The following is a 16756-nucleotide window of genomic DNA, read 5'->3' on the forward strand; positions in this document are numbered from 1 at the left end:
ATAACACTTCTGCTTTTTCCTCTTCAAAGAATAAACCAAAGACCGTGAGTCATAAATAAAGTGATTACAATCACGTGCGAAAGATACAAAACGAGAAAAGACAGGATCAGTACGTGAGAAGAAATATGATTAAATTCTGTTTTTGCACCGTTTAATATGCCGAAAAGATTTTTTTTTGTCTTAAAGTTTATCCTGAAATATGTGAAGCTATTTGATTGAGCCTCACCTGGAGCTCCAGGTTGAACAAACCTGTAGATGTCAGTGTGGCGCTGCGCTGCGCTCCGCTCTTTATCTCAACCCCCCAAAAAAACAGCGCCACTGACTGCAGATGTAACATATTTCAGTCTAACCTCAAAGTCTGCCTGAGGTTCATGTTCTACAAATATTTTCCTTGTAATCTAGATCGCTATGAACATCCGAAAGGACATTTCACTCCATGTTCTGAACTTTTGGTTCAGCACACACACACACACACACACACTCGCACCTCTGTGTTTAATATTTTAATGTCCCTCATTAGTACAGACGCTTCCACTTTACAGTTACACGAGTTCACCTCATATTGTTTCCATACAGCCGAAGGTTTCTCCTTGAGCAGGCTCCCTGAAGCCCTCTTATCTCGCTCATATGTTCCCGGTAAACATGCAAATATAAACAGATCTCCCATAACACCTGCTTCCTATCACAGAAAAACAAAGTATGGCCCATATATATATATAAAAAACAAAAAACAACACAGCAGGACTTGATGTGATTGACTAGACCACACAGGGAGCTCAAGGGTGAATTTATTTATTAGAAACAGATGGAGACCTCTATAAGACGCGCTACTGAACGAGGCTGACCTACTTAATAATTCCAAGATTAGCGGTGCGCATCAACACCAAAACACAAATCAGACTGGAGCACGGTGAATATGCATTTTCTGAACCATCTCATCCTCACTGGGGACAAAAAAAAACGGTTCAAGCTGGAGGACCGAATTAGTTTCATAGTGACTGGATAGTGAAAACAAGTGGGAACGACAAAACGACCAACTTAGTGCAGCTTTTGTCCCTGCGTAAATGTCTCTGATTTTAGTGCATAAGCGCGTAATTACGCACAAACTTGCAGACTATTTCGCTGGATTGTTGTTAACTAATGTGCACGTGCATAGCTCGGTAACGTGTTTTTAGATCGTGACCCAATATATCTTATCTGATGTGGATATTTCAACTGGTGTCTTAACAGGTGAAGAGACAATCAAACACTACTCTTCTCATTTTCCCACATTCCACGTGAAATATAGTTTTGTCTCGTCAGAAAGGAGTTCCCGGACTCCATTCAACCCACATCCACACATGCTGACCAGCAGCGCACGAAAGAAAGAAAAGAAAAAAGTTGTCCAACTTACCCGCTCCGCCTGTGTCTGATCGCCTGGTTGTCTCTGATGGTCTGGTTGCTGGAGAGGAGGTCTGGATGCTGCCCGTCGATGACTTCCAAGTAATTTCTGCTGCTCATTTCCACCTCTTTCGCTTTCTCCTCAAAGAGGACCTGACTGCTCAGCTTGTTAAACACGATGGTGTTCATCTTTGGCTCCACAAGTCCACAGATTTCTCTCGCGCGTAAAAAAAAAGTACAAAAATAAATTAATTTAAAAAAGATAGAGGGGGGGGAAAAAAAAATCTCCAGGGATTTATCACAGTGTCCACCCGTCTCACCTGTTGGAGAAATGTGAATGTGTTACAAAGGACGTTTTATATATAACATCAATAAACCCCCCAAAAAGACCTTTGGTCCGAGAGGATCCGTAGAGAAGAAAAATGCCAACAACTTTCATTCCTGGAGAATGAGCCAAAAGTGGTCCTTGAAAACACGCAGAGTCGCAGATAACTGATAATTTCACTGTGATCTGTGGAATTAGTTTGTCCGCTCTCTCTCTCTCGCTCTCTCTCTCTCTCTCTCGCTCTCTCTCTCTCTCTCTCACAACACACACACACACACACACACACACACACACACACACACACACACACACACACACACACACACACACAGCATGCAGCCGCTGCGCACCGTGCGTTACGGCGCTGTTGTGATGCGTCATTAGAGTGCAAACATCTCCATATCACAACAAAGGTTTTTTTCCACTCTCTCCGAAAGTGGTGCAGATGTGTGGCAAAAGTGACACATTAAAAAAAAAAAAAAAAAAAAAAAATTAAATTCCGATAGGTGCTTGAAAAACTTTCACTTTACTTGTGCACAATAATTGTAAATCTTTATTCTCCCTATTTAGCCTCTCCTTATTGTCTTTGTCACTGAATTCCATTTAATGCAAATAAACTGGATTTTGCATAAAAAAAAGTTATCAACCAATCATCAGAATCCAACTTGACGTTTTAATCCACAATCCAGTAGAATTTAAGTGCGATCACCTTGAATATTCCTCCTCTACTCTTCACTGACGCTTTATTTTAGTTGGTTGCTTTCACCGCTTTCTGATGCAAAACAAACAAGCCTGCAAGGCTCCAGAGATGTGACATGTTGTTTTATTCCTGCCTCCCTTCACCTTCAATTTAGGATTCCCGTGTGCGGACTCAATACTGAAGCTGTCACGGAGGGAGAAGGACGCACCGTGATGTGGTGCCATCTGCAGCAAGTTTGTGCAAAAAAAAAAAAAAAAAAAGAACGATCAAGAAAAGTAAATCCACTTTTTTTCCTGTTCTATTCCTCAATTTCTGTATCAGATTAATGAGTCATGCAAGCTCCTGTTCATTCAAAGCTGGACGTGTATTCTTTAGGTAGATCCGTCCAACTTTGACAAGAGGAGAAAACGCACAGTGAACCTGCGGCGCGGGACGGTTTTACCTGTCGCGGGTCCCTCCTGCGTCTCTCTGCTGTGTGCAACAATAATCCCGTTTCCAGTGGCCCATTCCCTGCTCACATGTTCCCCTCCTGAGATCCTGAGCGCAAACCGCACGGACCGCCGTCTCCTCCTCCGCTTTATGCGGCGGCCTGCTCGGCGCCGCCCGGGACTCTGAATATCTCACCCTGCTCATGTTTCCTAGCACGCGGCCCGAGCCTGCGAACATAGCGTGGATGGTTTACACCGGTTCCGGGGCGGAGGGCTGGAGAGGGAGGAGAGGGAGGAGAGGGAGGCAGCGGGCTGCAGAAAGTAGGCTGTCTGAAGCGGAGAGAGTCTGGAGGAGGCTGCAGGGAAGCTCGAGACCGACACTGGTTAAAAGCACGATATTTACTCTCTCGCTCAAACAATAAACCTGATGTATAAAGTTCCAGGTCAGAAACCAATAGATTACAGAACATCTTCCTCCTCTAACATCCAGATTATAGAGCATCTTCCCCCTCTAACATTTAGATTATAGAGCATCTTCCTCCCCTAACCTCCAGATTATAGAGCATCCTCCTCCTCCTCCTCCTCCTCCTCCTCCTCCTCCTCTAACATCCAGATTATAGAGCATCTTCTTCCTACTAACATCAAGAGTATAGAGCATCTTGCTCCTCTCACACCCAGATTATAGAGCATCTTCTTCCTACTAACATCAAGAGTATAGAGCATCTTGCTCCTCTCACACCCAGATTATAGAGCATCTTCCCCACTAACATTTATATTATAGAGTATCTTCCTCCTACTAACATCCAGATTATAGAACATCTTCCTCTAACATCCAGACTAAAGAGCAAATTGCTCCTGTAAAATCTAGTTCAAAGAGCATCTCCATTCCATTAACATCCACATTATAGAGCATCTTCCTCCTGTAACATCCAGATTATATAGCACATCGCTCCCGTAAAATCCAGATTATAGAGCATCTTCATTGTATTGACATCCAGATTATAGAGTATCTTCCTCCTCTAACATCCAGATTATAGAGCATCTCCATTAGATTAAGATCCAGATTATAGAGCATCTTCATTAGATTAACATCCCGATTGTAGAGCATCTCCTAGTTTCCCGATCCTTTCAAGTACAATATTGTCATGAAGACGACAGACTGCGATGACCTTTAACCTCAGCTGACATGAGAAGAGGAGACAGTTGTTTACAAAAGAACAGAAAATCGAACTTCTCCATTGAACTGAACTCACAGTTTTACCCTGAAAGACAAAACTTGGATAAAAGAGTTGGAAGGCCACACCAGAAAATAAACATTGGATTAAGATGAGGCGGTCTACACTTGTTCCAGCCTAAAAAAAACCCTGATTACCAGCAGATTGACTCTAATTACATCCTCAGAACCTCACTGCTAATTAAACCTTGTGTCTAAAACTTAACCGTGAACATTTGTGTACGTGTAATGTAAAGACGTTAAACTGCTGCTTTGTCTGATGGGATGAAGGTAACGGTCCTCTATTTAATCTCTTATTTCCTCGCCGAGCATCACGATGCTGGAAATGCTCTTCAAACCCACTTATACAATTACTAGACCTCAGTGGATAAATATACAAAGTAAGGACATTTGTGTCTGGTGGGATATTTCTTTGTTGTAAGAATGTTTTTTTGGCAAAACGCGTAATTCTGTTGGAAACGCCGTTTCATTTCCTTCCTACATGCTGCCTCATTTGTAGGGAACATGCATTTCTTTGGGCTGAGCAGCCGAGCTCCGAGTTCAAACTGCACTTCCTCGCCGTGCTCGGTTCTGATTAGCAGAGTAAACATTGGGGCGTCGAACAAACGAACGCAGAGACGAAGGAAGGAACGATTATCTGCAAGAAGTTTAACAACGAAGCGCGTGGGTTTAAAGTTACTGGTGCTACAGTTTTAAACTGCTCACATGACATTTTCAACCGAAAATCTTTTGTTGTGTTTTGGTGCTCGGAGCCACTGAAAACACAACTTTTTAAAAATGCTCCGACTCGGTTTCCGTGGAAACGAGGCAAAACACAACTTTCAGAAAACAAAACTGCTGCACATGTGCACCACGGCTGGAGCAACTAGTTGTTCTGCACATGCTCAGTCGATGGACAATAAGAACAACGTTTTCCTCCAGCGTGTCACGGCTCCCAGTCCATATCCTCCTGGGACTCGGTAGCTTTATTTTGACAGTCACCGTAATAACAATCCAATTTATGTCCCGGGTACTTAAAAAAAACCAACAGCGCCAACTCATGGCCTGGCATGCTAACTACATCGTTTTCAGAACTTCTTGTTTTTTCTTCCTTCAAACGGACATTGTTTTTACAACATTGTCGTGTAAACGCGAAACTTTTCTGTAACGAAAACACAAAAATTATGTGTTGTTTTTTTTGTTTTGTTTTTTTACATTTTATTTTATTTTGATGTTCAACTGTACACAAGGTACAAATCATGAGATTTATAGAAGCAGAACAAAACAAAAACACATTTAAAAACAAAGAAAATACAAACAATCATTCGGCAAATATTTTGAAATATGTACTATAGATCAGTCCTCTTAAAAATATACGTCGTAGTCCAGCCTCTTTTGTTTATTTGTTTCTGCTTGTAAATAAGCCATTTGTCCCCGTTTCTAGTGAAGATGAATTCTTGTGTTTTGACTTATACGTAAGCTCAAAACGATGCGTTTTCTTGAAACGTCATCGTGTAAACGAGGCCTCAGATTTCCTTTTAGCGGAACGACTGAGACAATAAGCAGAAAGGAAGCGTTTTGTATAAACTACCAACATGCACACAGCAACAAATAGCTTCTATAAAATGTGAGCTATTGTTTATTTTAGTGGCTAATGCTCAAGCTAACAGTTGTCAAGGAACAAAAACAGTTAGAGACAGCAGCTCCGGGTTTTGTTTTGTTTTTTCCCCTAAAACTGCGTTTTTCTATTAGAGTACACCCCGAGGATTGTAAAAACGTAGCACCTGCTGAAATAGTGCTCCAGCATTGTAAATTTCCTCTTAATGAAATAATTATCTGTGGGCGTGCGCTTTATGGTGCAGGAGTGTAAACATCCAGACGGGAACGTCGTCACTCGGGGTATTTGTTTTTACGGCCCGTGCACCGTGCGCGGAGTCTGCGTTAAAACCCACTGTCTGCTGCAGACGCACTTTACAGTCCCGTAAACCTGTTGTTGATGCTCGTAAAGGGAGCGGATCACGTTCCATCCCAGCACGACTCCGCTGCTAAATCGTCTCATATCTAATATCCACGGCGCTTTTTGACGCGTCTTCATCTTCAACAGGACGATGACGACCCAGAGATCCTCCGGTGTCCCAGAGAAGAGAGAGAGAGAGAGAGAGAGAGAGAGAGAGAGAGAGAGAGAGAGAGAGAGAGAGAGAGAGAGAGAGAGAGAGAGAGAGATCCTGGCTGTATATAGCTGATCACCGCTGATGCACCCTCTCATTGACTTCCATTATAAACCTGTCACGTTGTGGCCCGTGACTCATTCGTTCTGAAGCCCTCAGCTGTGTGTTCCTCTGGGGTTTATCCAAGCTAGTGATTCGAAGGGACGTGACTAAGCAGCGGGAGCCGTATGAAGGGTTAGGGCTCTGTGTAATTATTGTTTATTTGTGCTTATTTTCATTTAACGGGGGAAGTTAACTTTTACTAACAGCTTGTGCAAACATGCTATGAAAGGCCCCAGTCATGTAATCACTTTAATTAAGGTCAGGTTGGGTTTATTTGCTCAGGATCTACACAATATGTAAGTTTGACTCCTTCGCCCGGGTTAAACTTGTGTGTTACCTCCTCTGACTTCCTCAGTCTTATCTCAACCTCCACATGACCTTCGCCGGGGAAACACAGAGGCTTGTCACCAGTGATGCCGGGAACGCGTTAATTAGTAACACGTTACTCTCATATGACCCCTTTTTTCAGTAACCAGTAATCTAATTAATCTAATCTGTTTCCAAACCAGTAAACCGTTATTATTGTAGCGTTATTATTGTAGCGTTATTAGTGTAGCATTATTGTAGCATTACTATTGTAGCGTTATTAGTGTAGCGTTATTATTGTAGCGTTATTATTGTAGCGTTATTATTGTAGCATTACTATTGTTGCATTACTACTGTAGCGTTACTATTGTACCGTTATTATTGTAGCGTTATTAGTGTAGCATTATTGTAGCATTACTATTGTAGCGTTATTATTGTAGCGTTATTAGTGTAGCGTTATTATTGTAGCGTTACTATTGTTGCATTACTACTGTAGCGTTACTATTGTAGCGTTATTATTGTAGCGTTATTATTGTAGCATTATTATTGTTGCATTATTATTGTAGCGTTGCTATTGTAACATTATTAGTGAAGCATTATTATTGTAGTGTTACTATTGTAGCGTTACTATTGTTGCATTATTATTGTAGCGTTACTATTGTAGCGTTATTATTGTAGCATTATTATTGTAGTGTTGCTATTGTAGCATTAGTATTGTTGCATTATTATTGTAGCGTTACTATTGTAACATTATTAGTGTAGCATTATTATTGTAGTGTTACTATTGTAACATTATTAGTGTAGCATTATTATTGTAGTGTTACTATTGTAGCATTATTATTGTAGCATTATTAGTGTAGCGTTACTATTGTAGCATTATTATTGTAGCATTAATATTGTAGTGTTACTATTGTAGTAACCAGCAATCAGATTACTTTTTCAAGGTAATTGTGGCTACACTGCTCGTCACCAGCATCTCCTCAATCATCATCCGCCTCCTCCGAAGCGTCTGTCTGGTCGGGCCAGCTTCACGCCGAGCGTCCAGTGTGTGGGCGAGCGGATCGATTCAGCAGGTAGCAGCGTTAAAATGACATCAATCACGACGACCCACGTCACCGGGGCTGGCGGCTCCGCGGGGGATTCCTGTTCACAGCTCGGTTTCACGTCGGGCCGGAGTTCATGAATTCCATCTGCTCCCTTTGTCTCCGACTCCAAGAAGCGAGGAGCCACGGCTCTGGAGAACCCTGGAGGTTCACAAGACTAATGTAAATGTAAACCGTTTTATCACATTTAGAAATGCTGTTATGACTCAAATTATAAAAAAGTCAACTGTAATTGATAAAAACTCCTTAACATGTCACGGAACAACAAAATGGATGAAAGTGTTCGACCTGTTAAAAAAGACCAAAGCATCTTTTTTCTCCCCCTGGTTCTTAAAAAGATTCCTGTCCAGACCAAACCGGGGAAATGACTCAAAACGATGTAAGTAACGTGTGGTGGTAATTACAGGTGGCGCTGTAACTCCGCCACAGAAATACACCAAACACAGAGAAGACACAGAGCACGTAAACATCAGTGTATTAATCCATCATCTGGCCGTTTTAAATCCGGCAGCTCGATCTGAAGCAGGTCTGAAGTGACTTTTTTGCTTGAAAATGTTGTATAAACGAGGCCTCAGTATCGCTGCTCCCACAACAAGCCGTTAGAACTTATACCAACGTGATACCACTCCAGGTTCCTGACAGCGACGGCGAAAGCTGAAGCCAACTCACCGAACGCTTCACACCACGACCCCGGTCCAACCTCGATTATCATCACACACCAACAAAAAAAGCGACCAGAGTTTGTAACATTTTCCTCATTTTAATAGATGAAACTGAATCAACGCCGGCTCGTTACGGCGTCGGACTCCGGGCGTTAATATGAAAGGGACTAAATAAATGATGTTTATTCTAAATACTTCAGAAGTCTTAAAATCTTTCTCAACATCTGGAGCTTTGTCTTCTCTCCGGACCGTGAAGGAAACGTTAGTTTAACGTGGCCCCGACTATTTCTTCCAAGACAGTTTTAAAGTGCACGTCATACGTCAGTGTAATTTTTATTATTATTTTTTTCTTCTGGACCGGCTTCAAATCTCTTGTATGTTTTATATACAAACGTCACTCACTCTTGTATTGTTTTATATCACTTCAGTTCATTTGTATGTGGGTTTGGTCGGGGCTGCCAGGGGCGCGCTCGTAGTGAACGTTTTTTATTTCCTTTGCACTCCTAACGTTTGTTTTTTGCCCCGAAACTTCCAATGTTGACTCAGATCCTTTTTACGGAAAACACACGACTCGCTCAGGCAATCAAGTATCTCTGCTTCACTGTCGGCAAAGAAGACGAGGGGAGCCGAACTGCAAGGCGTTCTTTTTTAGCGTCTTTTAAAGCACGGAGGGGGGGGGGGGGGTAAAAGTGAAACCGTGAATCAAGCCGGGAACACCCTGTCTTAGCCGTGGCGTCCGTCATCACTCGCGTACTGAAGGATCCGACTGCGAAAGGCGGCAATTACATGAAATCAGTGTTAACTTAATGTCAACACCTCGCACCATTACAAACCCAATTTTTTTTTTTTAACACTCCTGCACACATAATCTGCCCCTCATGCGAGATGATGTTTTCACTCCAGACGGGGGAACTTTAATTGCTCCATGTAAACCAGGTTGGAATTACATAGTGTGGCGACTTGTGAAAGCCACAGACGTATTTGTCCAGTAGTTCGCCAGCTTCAGTGGAAAGTGTGACGGATGAGAAAATTTGCAGGTTGTTTAAAAAAAAGAAAAAAAAGAAAAGAAATGGCCCAATTACTGTCTTCAGAAGAGGTTTTTTTTTTTTTTTTTTTTTTAAACATTTGGGACACTAATCAGTGAGGTGAGGCGTGCTCAAAGTAATCCAGAGTCAAACCCAACGGCCATTACGACTCGCTGCGAGTCATTCCTTTAAAATTAGTTACTGCGACTTGGAACACCCAATACTCTTCTGTCCTGCACTGATCCTTAAACACGGCTTTCCGAGAATACACAACCGGCTGCTCCACAGGAGGGGGGGGGGGGGGGGGGGGGGGGGGGTGTCTCCGGTAGCGTGCTGACGTGGAGGTGATAGACGCTTCTGTCAAGCAGCAGAACCCAACCTCAGATTTTATCACCCCAAATGATCCCAGTTGAATTAACAAACTGTTCTTCCGCGCCTAAAAAAAAAACAACAAAAAAACCTGACGCTAAAATAACAGAGAGGCATGTTCGGACCCGCTCGTTTGTTAATGCCAGCTCCAGAACTTTCATCGGAACGTTTCAGTTCCTCCATAACTCTTCGCAGTATCTTCGCCCGTTTTTTTTTTGTTTTTTTTCTCTCGGCGAGGAGACGCTTGCAGAAGGGAGTACTTGGGCAACCTGACAGGAACTGGGGTTATTTATGCATCACGCAGTGGGGAAAAGACATTTGTTAGTGTCGGAACCAAAGTGGGACAAAACACGTCGGTGGCGCAGAGGTCAGAGGGAAGGTGATCGGGGGAAAAAAAATGCACTTTTGAACGTCGGACGACTTCGACAAGTATCGCCGTTAATTCTGTCGAGAAACCCAAGCCGCCGGCGTCCAGCTCGGTTTTGTGCTCTCGTCTGGAAGTGAGCAATCAGTTACAGATTTAAATAGGATGTTCCATAATGCCTTGCTGATGATTTGTTGATTTGGTGCTATTCCCCCCTAGTTGCATGTCTTCCCCTCGGGTCCACAGTTGTGATAGCTTGATGAAAAGGTCCTGATGAAAACTCTGGGATAATATAATTTTTGGTTGGGTGCCATACAGAGCTCTCAGGTTGGTTTCAGTAAGGGGGGGGGGGGGGGGGGGGGGGTCTGGACGGAGCTTATGGCTCGCAGCTGTGCGGCCAGGAGCGCGTGCCAATTCATCACCGTCTGCCGTGTGGAGATCTTGGCGCTTTGGAGCATCTTTACTACGCCTCACCTTTCGTCTGCAGATGAATCTCACCGCCTGCTGGCCATAAGTATCCTCGTCTTTGCAGTCAGGCGTGAATGAGAGTAGGAGAGCTCCGGAAAGGCGAAAATGTCTGCGAACACAAAGCTGAAAGACACAATGAGCATCAAGACTTGTCAAAGACGAACTACCATAACTATAAACATGTTCCTTTAAGAAAAAAAATAAAAACCCAAAATGCAGTTACGTCATGAGGCCAATCAGCCTTTTTTTTTTCTTCTTCTTCTTCAAAGTAGAGTCATCCAAGTTTCATCAAATCAGAGCGGCGGTCTCTACGATTTCACAATTTCCTCAATTTCAAGGTCAGGTAGAGAAAAAAAGCAATGATCTGTTAATGCAGCTGACAGGCATATCGTGAAACCCCGTCCCCTTCCTCCACCTCGCTCCGGCTGCCGCAGACAGACACACAACAGATCCGGTCAGCGAGGACCGCTTCGCCCGAAACGCTTAGATGTTAAATGGCGTAACAGTTCACGGTGATTGCTGCGCGAAGCCTCTTCCAGTCGGATTTGTTTCCTCCATCTGCGGCGTGTCAGTGCTTGGAGATGTAGGAGGAAAAAGTGGCACTGTTAAACGCATTACAAATCAAAACCCCGAGGGCTCAATGGCCTCCACGCACCAGAAAACAGAATTCTTCTTACTGCAATCCAACATTTATCGCACCTTTAGATCCAACAGATTGAGAGTCGGGACGTCCAGATTTGGTGCCAGTGGCTCCCGAGGGAGCGACAGGTGGAACCTTCGACCTCAAGCCAAGAAGTAAAGAGCTCTCGGAGGACTTCCGAAAAAAAAAGAGGATGTGGATGTCTTTCACCGTGGCCACAAATTCATTTGGAATAATTGTTAATCAATCATGTAAATGTGTGGAGAAAAAAAATGTTCCAGCTGTGTCGATTTCAAACAAGTTCCTCAAGACTGAAGGAGAGAATTTGATGTGAAGAAGTCAGAAAGTTTTTCCCTCACGATCTCCTCTAATAACTTGCTGTCAGGTCCTTCTGCTTACGATTAAAAAAAAAAAAAAAAACATCGTAGACTCTTCGGAGTTTGCGTGTCCGTCTCATGCTTGCGTGGTTTTTCTCCACAAACTTTCCAATCCGGTAGATCGTCTCAGCTCTGGACGCGTCCAAAGATACGAAGCTCCAGCTCCCAAAAAACCAAACATGGCTGTGGTCAGGCACGGAAAATGGAAGGAACCCGTGTGGAAAACAATCTGTCTTGTCCTGAAGTAAACCCCTGGTGGATGTGAGGAAGGTCGTCCTCAAAGGAAAGGTCAGAACAGATTAATGACTCATAGAAGTCGGTTGATCACATAAGCAGCACACGTGTTCTGGGAAGGCCAGAGAACCGGAGAGGAACCTGAAATACGGGAAATGGACAGAACCCTTTGGTTAAACTTTCAATTCAATCATCTTCAAACTAAATACGTGGAAGTTGGACAATTCAACAGAGCGATGATCCTAAGAACACCGAAAGGTGCACCAGGTAAAAACCAGAAATCTGGAAGCAGATGCAGACGACTGGATCCAGAGTTGAATGGCGACTCTTTGGACAAGACTTCAAACAAACGGCGCATTCAAGAAAACCTTCAAAGAAAATTTTTAGGAAATAATGTCAGAAAGTTCAGTCAGAATATAGAGATGAGCAGATATCTATCATCCAAGGCCAACGTTTTCAAGTAAAGATGCGAAACAAGTAAAGATTACACAAGTTTCTGAAAACGCTCTAGTTCTGTTCCCATGGAAACGCTGCTTCTGCACATGCATACCGGGGCCGTAGTGAATAGTCGTTCTGCACATGCTCAGTAGACGGACAACACGAACAGAGCGTCATGACTCCCAGTCCACATTCTTCTGGGCCTGTGTAGTTTTATTTTGAAAGTCACTGTAATAACAATCCAATTTGGTCGTCTGTCCACTAGAATGTCTTGTTAACGTTTCTAGTGAACAACCAACAGCACCCACTAGTGGTCCGACATGCTCACGACATCGTTTTCAGCATTTCTGCCATTTCCGTGGAAACGTTGTCTTGTAAATACAAAAACAATGCGTTTTTAACTGGAACGTCATGTGAACATGGCCTATTATACCTGCTTAATCCAGGCCAATACTGTGAAGAGGTTGAGCCGATTCCAGTGAGCAAGACATGGCTAATAAACAGACATCATGCACATGTAGGAAAATTGAGTATGTGTCTGGATCTTATGAAGCAGGAGAAGTCTGAAACCCCCCCCCCCCAAAAAAAACCAAACAAACAGAAGAGGAGAACATGCAAACTCCACTGAGAAAGACCTCGACTTTGATGGCAACCAAGGTTTTCTTCTTATGACGCAAAAGAGGGCTAACCAATCCACCGCTATGCAGCCTAAACAAAAATACACATGAAATAGGGGCAAAGCTCACTTCTAAAGTAGTTTATTTAGGAAATTCCTGAGAGAAACCCAAGCTCCCTTTTGGTTGTGCTCAAGTATAATTTTGGCACAAATTTAAGGTTTTCTAGGTGCAAAATATAAATGACATCCTCAGAACGGGGACAGAAATATTTCACAAGAGGCCTTTTCAGAGCAGATCTAAACATTTTGCATGAGGCCGACACTTTGAGCGCGCTGCCGGAAAAACAAGCCCGACACTTGGACTGAACTGACATGACCGTCGCCACAGCTGTCACTGCCCATGAGGATATTATTAATGATTTTAAAACTTTTAATCCCAAATTGCACTCACAGCATTGAAATCTCACCCACACGCTGCGGTACTGGCCCCACTCAATTTCCCTGTTTATTTATTGTCATGCCAGCTTGCTATTTACACACTTTATGGAAAGGAAACGTCAGGGTTCATTAGCGTACGAAAGCCCATTAAAAAATTTTCTTTTTAAAAAGTCTCTGGGAAGAGGAGGAAACGGACGTAGGGTGGCGGACACGCGAGAGCTTCTCCTACAGACCTGACGGCGTGAGCAGGCCGAAGTGATATAAAAGCTAATTTACAGGTCGAGAACAGGAGCCGTGTTCACCCACCGGGCCGGGGTAGAGCGCAGAGCTCCCTCTGTTTGGACGGAGCTCTGAGAGGCCGTTGTGCTCACGCGTGTTTTGGATGGCAGCGCAGCAAGCAAACCGCGCCGATGCTGCTGCTGTGCAACAGTTTGTGATTTTTATATTAAAACGCAGGAGGGGAACGGAAAAGCCACTTCTGATATTTGGAACCAAGTTTTACTGTTCATTAGTTCCTTGTATAAAATATTGCAACGGGACGCCCGCGGAGATGTGGGATCCTTTAAAGGAAACATCAAAAGGAAGAAATTGCGTTTTAAAACAATTGACTAAGTATCACAACACACAGCGTGTCCTCAAAAGGGCTGCACGGCCATTAAAAAAAAAAAAAGAAGGATATATATTTATTACTTCGTCCGCCCAAAATGTGGACAGATGAGTTTCACAAGCGTTTCCACACATAAGTCTTGTGTAATGTGCAATAAAGCGCCGGCGTGCGGTTGCATCCATCACTCTGACCGGTGGGAAAACGGGAGTCTGGACGAGAGGTCAAGGTCGGGCCACTGGTGAGACGTACCAGCTGAGATACAGGGGTGTGGCGCATGGCAGGGCCCACATGTTCCCTCAACAACATCAGGGATATCCCTCCGCTGTTTCCAAGCGATGGGAAGCACGGGAGGTTGACTGGCGACCAGAAGCAGCCGGAGCCGGACGTAATTGCGGCCCCTGCTGAGGCGTGGATGCAGAACCTCTAATTTCCCTTGAATAATGTCCCCGCGTTGGACGTCGGGCCAAAAAAAGTGGCAGTTTCTTTTCTCAGAGGGTTTGCAGACGCGGCTAATACTCTCTGCTGTGGCTTTAAGAGCAATGAGCCCGAGGGCCGGGCTCCTGAAAACCGAGGCGCCGCTTCCTCCCGGCCCGACCCCGGTGCTCGGCGAGGTTCACCGTCAGGTTCGGAACGGAACGTGAAGCACCACTTCATCACACCAAAACAGAGCATGTTAGTTCATGAACATTTGTCCGCTGGAAATCTGGCTCCAGGTGTGTCCGAAGTGGAATTTCACCCTGTCGACTTGTCCCCAAACAAAACCCAGAAGCCTGGCAACACCTCGCGTAGCGCCGGCACCTCAGCCAATGTTCTGCACCGACGGGCCTCAGAGTCACACCCTTCGTTCCGTCGTTCTCCGAACTGGACGAGGTTTTCTCCACAGCGAGCAGTAAACCTATAACGTAAATCTATAAACTGCAACATGCTGCATTGGGGAGTTTTTGGCCAAAGTTACAGTAGCAGAACATTTTTTTTCCCCCATACTTTATGGATTTTTGTGTGGGCACGGTACCGTTAATACGTTGATCCACTGAGGGTTCAGACTGTTAAATAAATGGCAGACAGACGCACATGTGGCCTGTGGCACTTTGAGCTTGAAGACATAATAATGACTGAAAGACAAGAGGTCCACCTTTTGTTCAAGTGACACTCGGCGCATCGGAACAAGGCCATACTCAGGATACGCACAGGATTATGAGAAGTAGGGGGCTTTTAAATAAACTCGAACTACACTTAGTAGCGTGCAGACAGTCGCCAACGCCACATTTGTTTGCACGAGGTGCCTCTCTCATCCGCTTTGTATGGGAAAATATTTTTCAGTTTTTTTCGAGATTTATTCGGAAACAGTTAGCCGTTAACGTCCCAAAATCTAATCGATTGGTCCTTGGATGATTTTCACGCAAGTTGGGTCAGTAGTTTTTGCAAAAAGTTGGTAAAGTACACGCACGCAAACCAATAAACAAACAAACAAATAATTAAATAAACACACACAAACATAACCTTCTCGGAAAACTTTAGCTGGCAAAGGTAAACATGTATAAAAATCTGTGTCTGAAACAAAATACAATGTTAACACAAAAAATATCTTTATACTTTAGTTTGGTTGGAGTTCAAAATGAGCTTTGTTGTAAATTCCTTAAAAAATCCCTCTGTGCATTAAAGCTTGACATGAAACAATCAGACAAATCATACATTTCTTGATCAACTACAAAGGCTATTGTCGGTAAAAGTAGCACACATTACACATTTTTACAACAAATGCAAGAAATTAGTAGCAATCCAGGAGGTTAAGAATTGGAGAATCCCATTTCCGAGTTGGGTGCGTTGATTGATAACAATCAGCCATAACCTCTAACTTTGTCATCACCCATAAAAGCCAACAAACACATTAAATTATGCTTGTCAAATCGTAATTATCAAGATATGGCTACAACATGTGTGTAAATGCTGTAGTTTTTGTAGCTAGCTAACGAATGTGGTTATTTTCAACGTAACTGCGATTGTTTATTACAGAGCGCAGTGTGAGGAAATACGTAGATACAGAAATGTTGGTGGCACATGAGCTATCAAGAGTTCTAAGAAACTTCCCACTTTACCACTGGGATGCTCCCAGTTTGATGCCCTTTTCCCTGTCAGAAGTGGGATGTTTCCAACTCGTGAACGTGTCATTAGCTAACACACGAAAAGGTACGTCACCGTAACAAAACCACTCCACATGAATATTTTGTATTTTATTAATTCCTTCGGGTTAAGCTGAGCTTTAGCACCAAGGCTAAAATGAAAATAGCATGCTAACATCAGCCATAGCTAGCTGTGCTGCTCCTCGTTTAGCGGTCAGGCTATGCTAAGCTAATCACTTAAGTGCAGAAACTAATGGAGAAACACAATGAGAAGACTTGATCTCAATCAAAGGGTCAGAAGGCTAAGAGCTTCAGAACGAGCTAAATTGAAGAGCTAAATATGTCAGTCTGAATAAAGGGAAGCCTAAACAGCCACTCAAGAAGAAAACAATGTTTCCCCTCTTTGTTTGTTTAAGAGCCGACATGCTTTTCCTGTGAGCGTTTCCTGACAATCACTGCCGACATCAGCCCATGTCGCCCAGGCCGCAAAGCTAGCAGCGTGGAATTAAAACATTGAAATTAATCGCTGTGACTTTCTTGTGCTGCGAGCGGTGTAGAGACAGCGGCTGCCTTTTTTTTTTTTTCCCCCTTCTTCTTCTTGAGGAAGTCGCTTCTTTAGGTTTAATAAGCTCTCTCAGCCACTCTTCTCTTCATCCGTGCTCTCGCAGTGACC

General features: G+C 43.6%; 1 protein-coding gene across 1 annotated transcript in view; it reads right to left on the bottom strand.

Annotated features, from left to right (window-relative positions):
• Window positions 1-16756, bottom strand: part of odad2 (outer dynein arm docking complex subunit 2) — a gene marked incomplete at both ends in the record, with an annotated part of 91927 nt that overhangs the window by 23617 nt on the left and 51554 nt on the right. The window contains 1 exon segment of the mRNA XM_080489972.1: window positions 1394-1665. Within this exon segment, the coding sequence (XP_080346098.1) occupies window positions 1394-1665 (272 nt within the window).

The sequence above is a fragment of the Lipophrys pholis genome (genome assembly GCF_963383615.2).
Source record: "Lipophrys pholis genome assembly, chromosome: 20".
Classification (NCBI taxonomy): Eukaryota; Metazoa; Chordata; class Actinopteri; order Blenniiformes; family Blenniidae; genus Lipophrys; species Lipophrys pholis.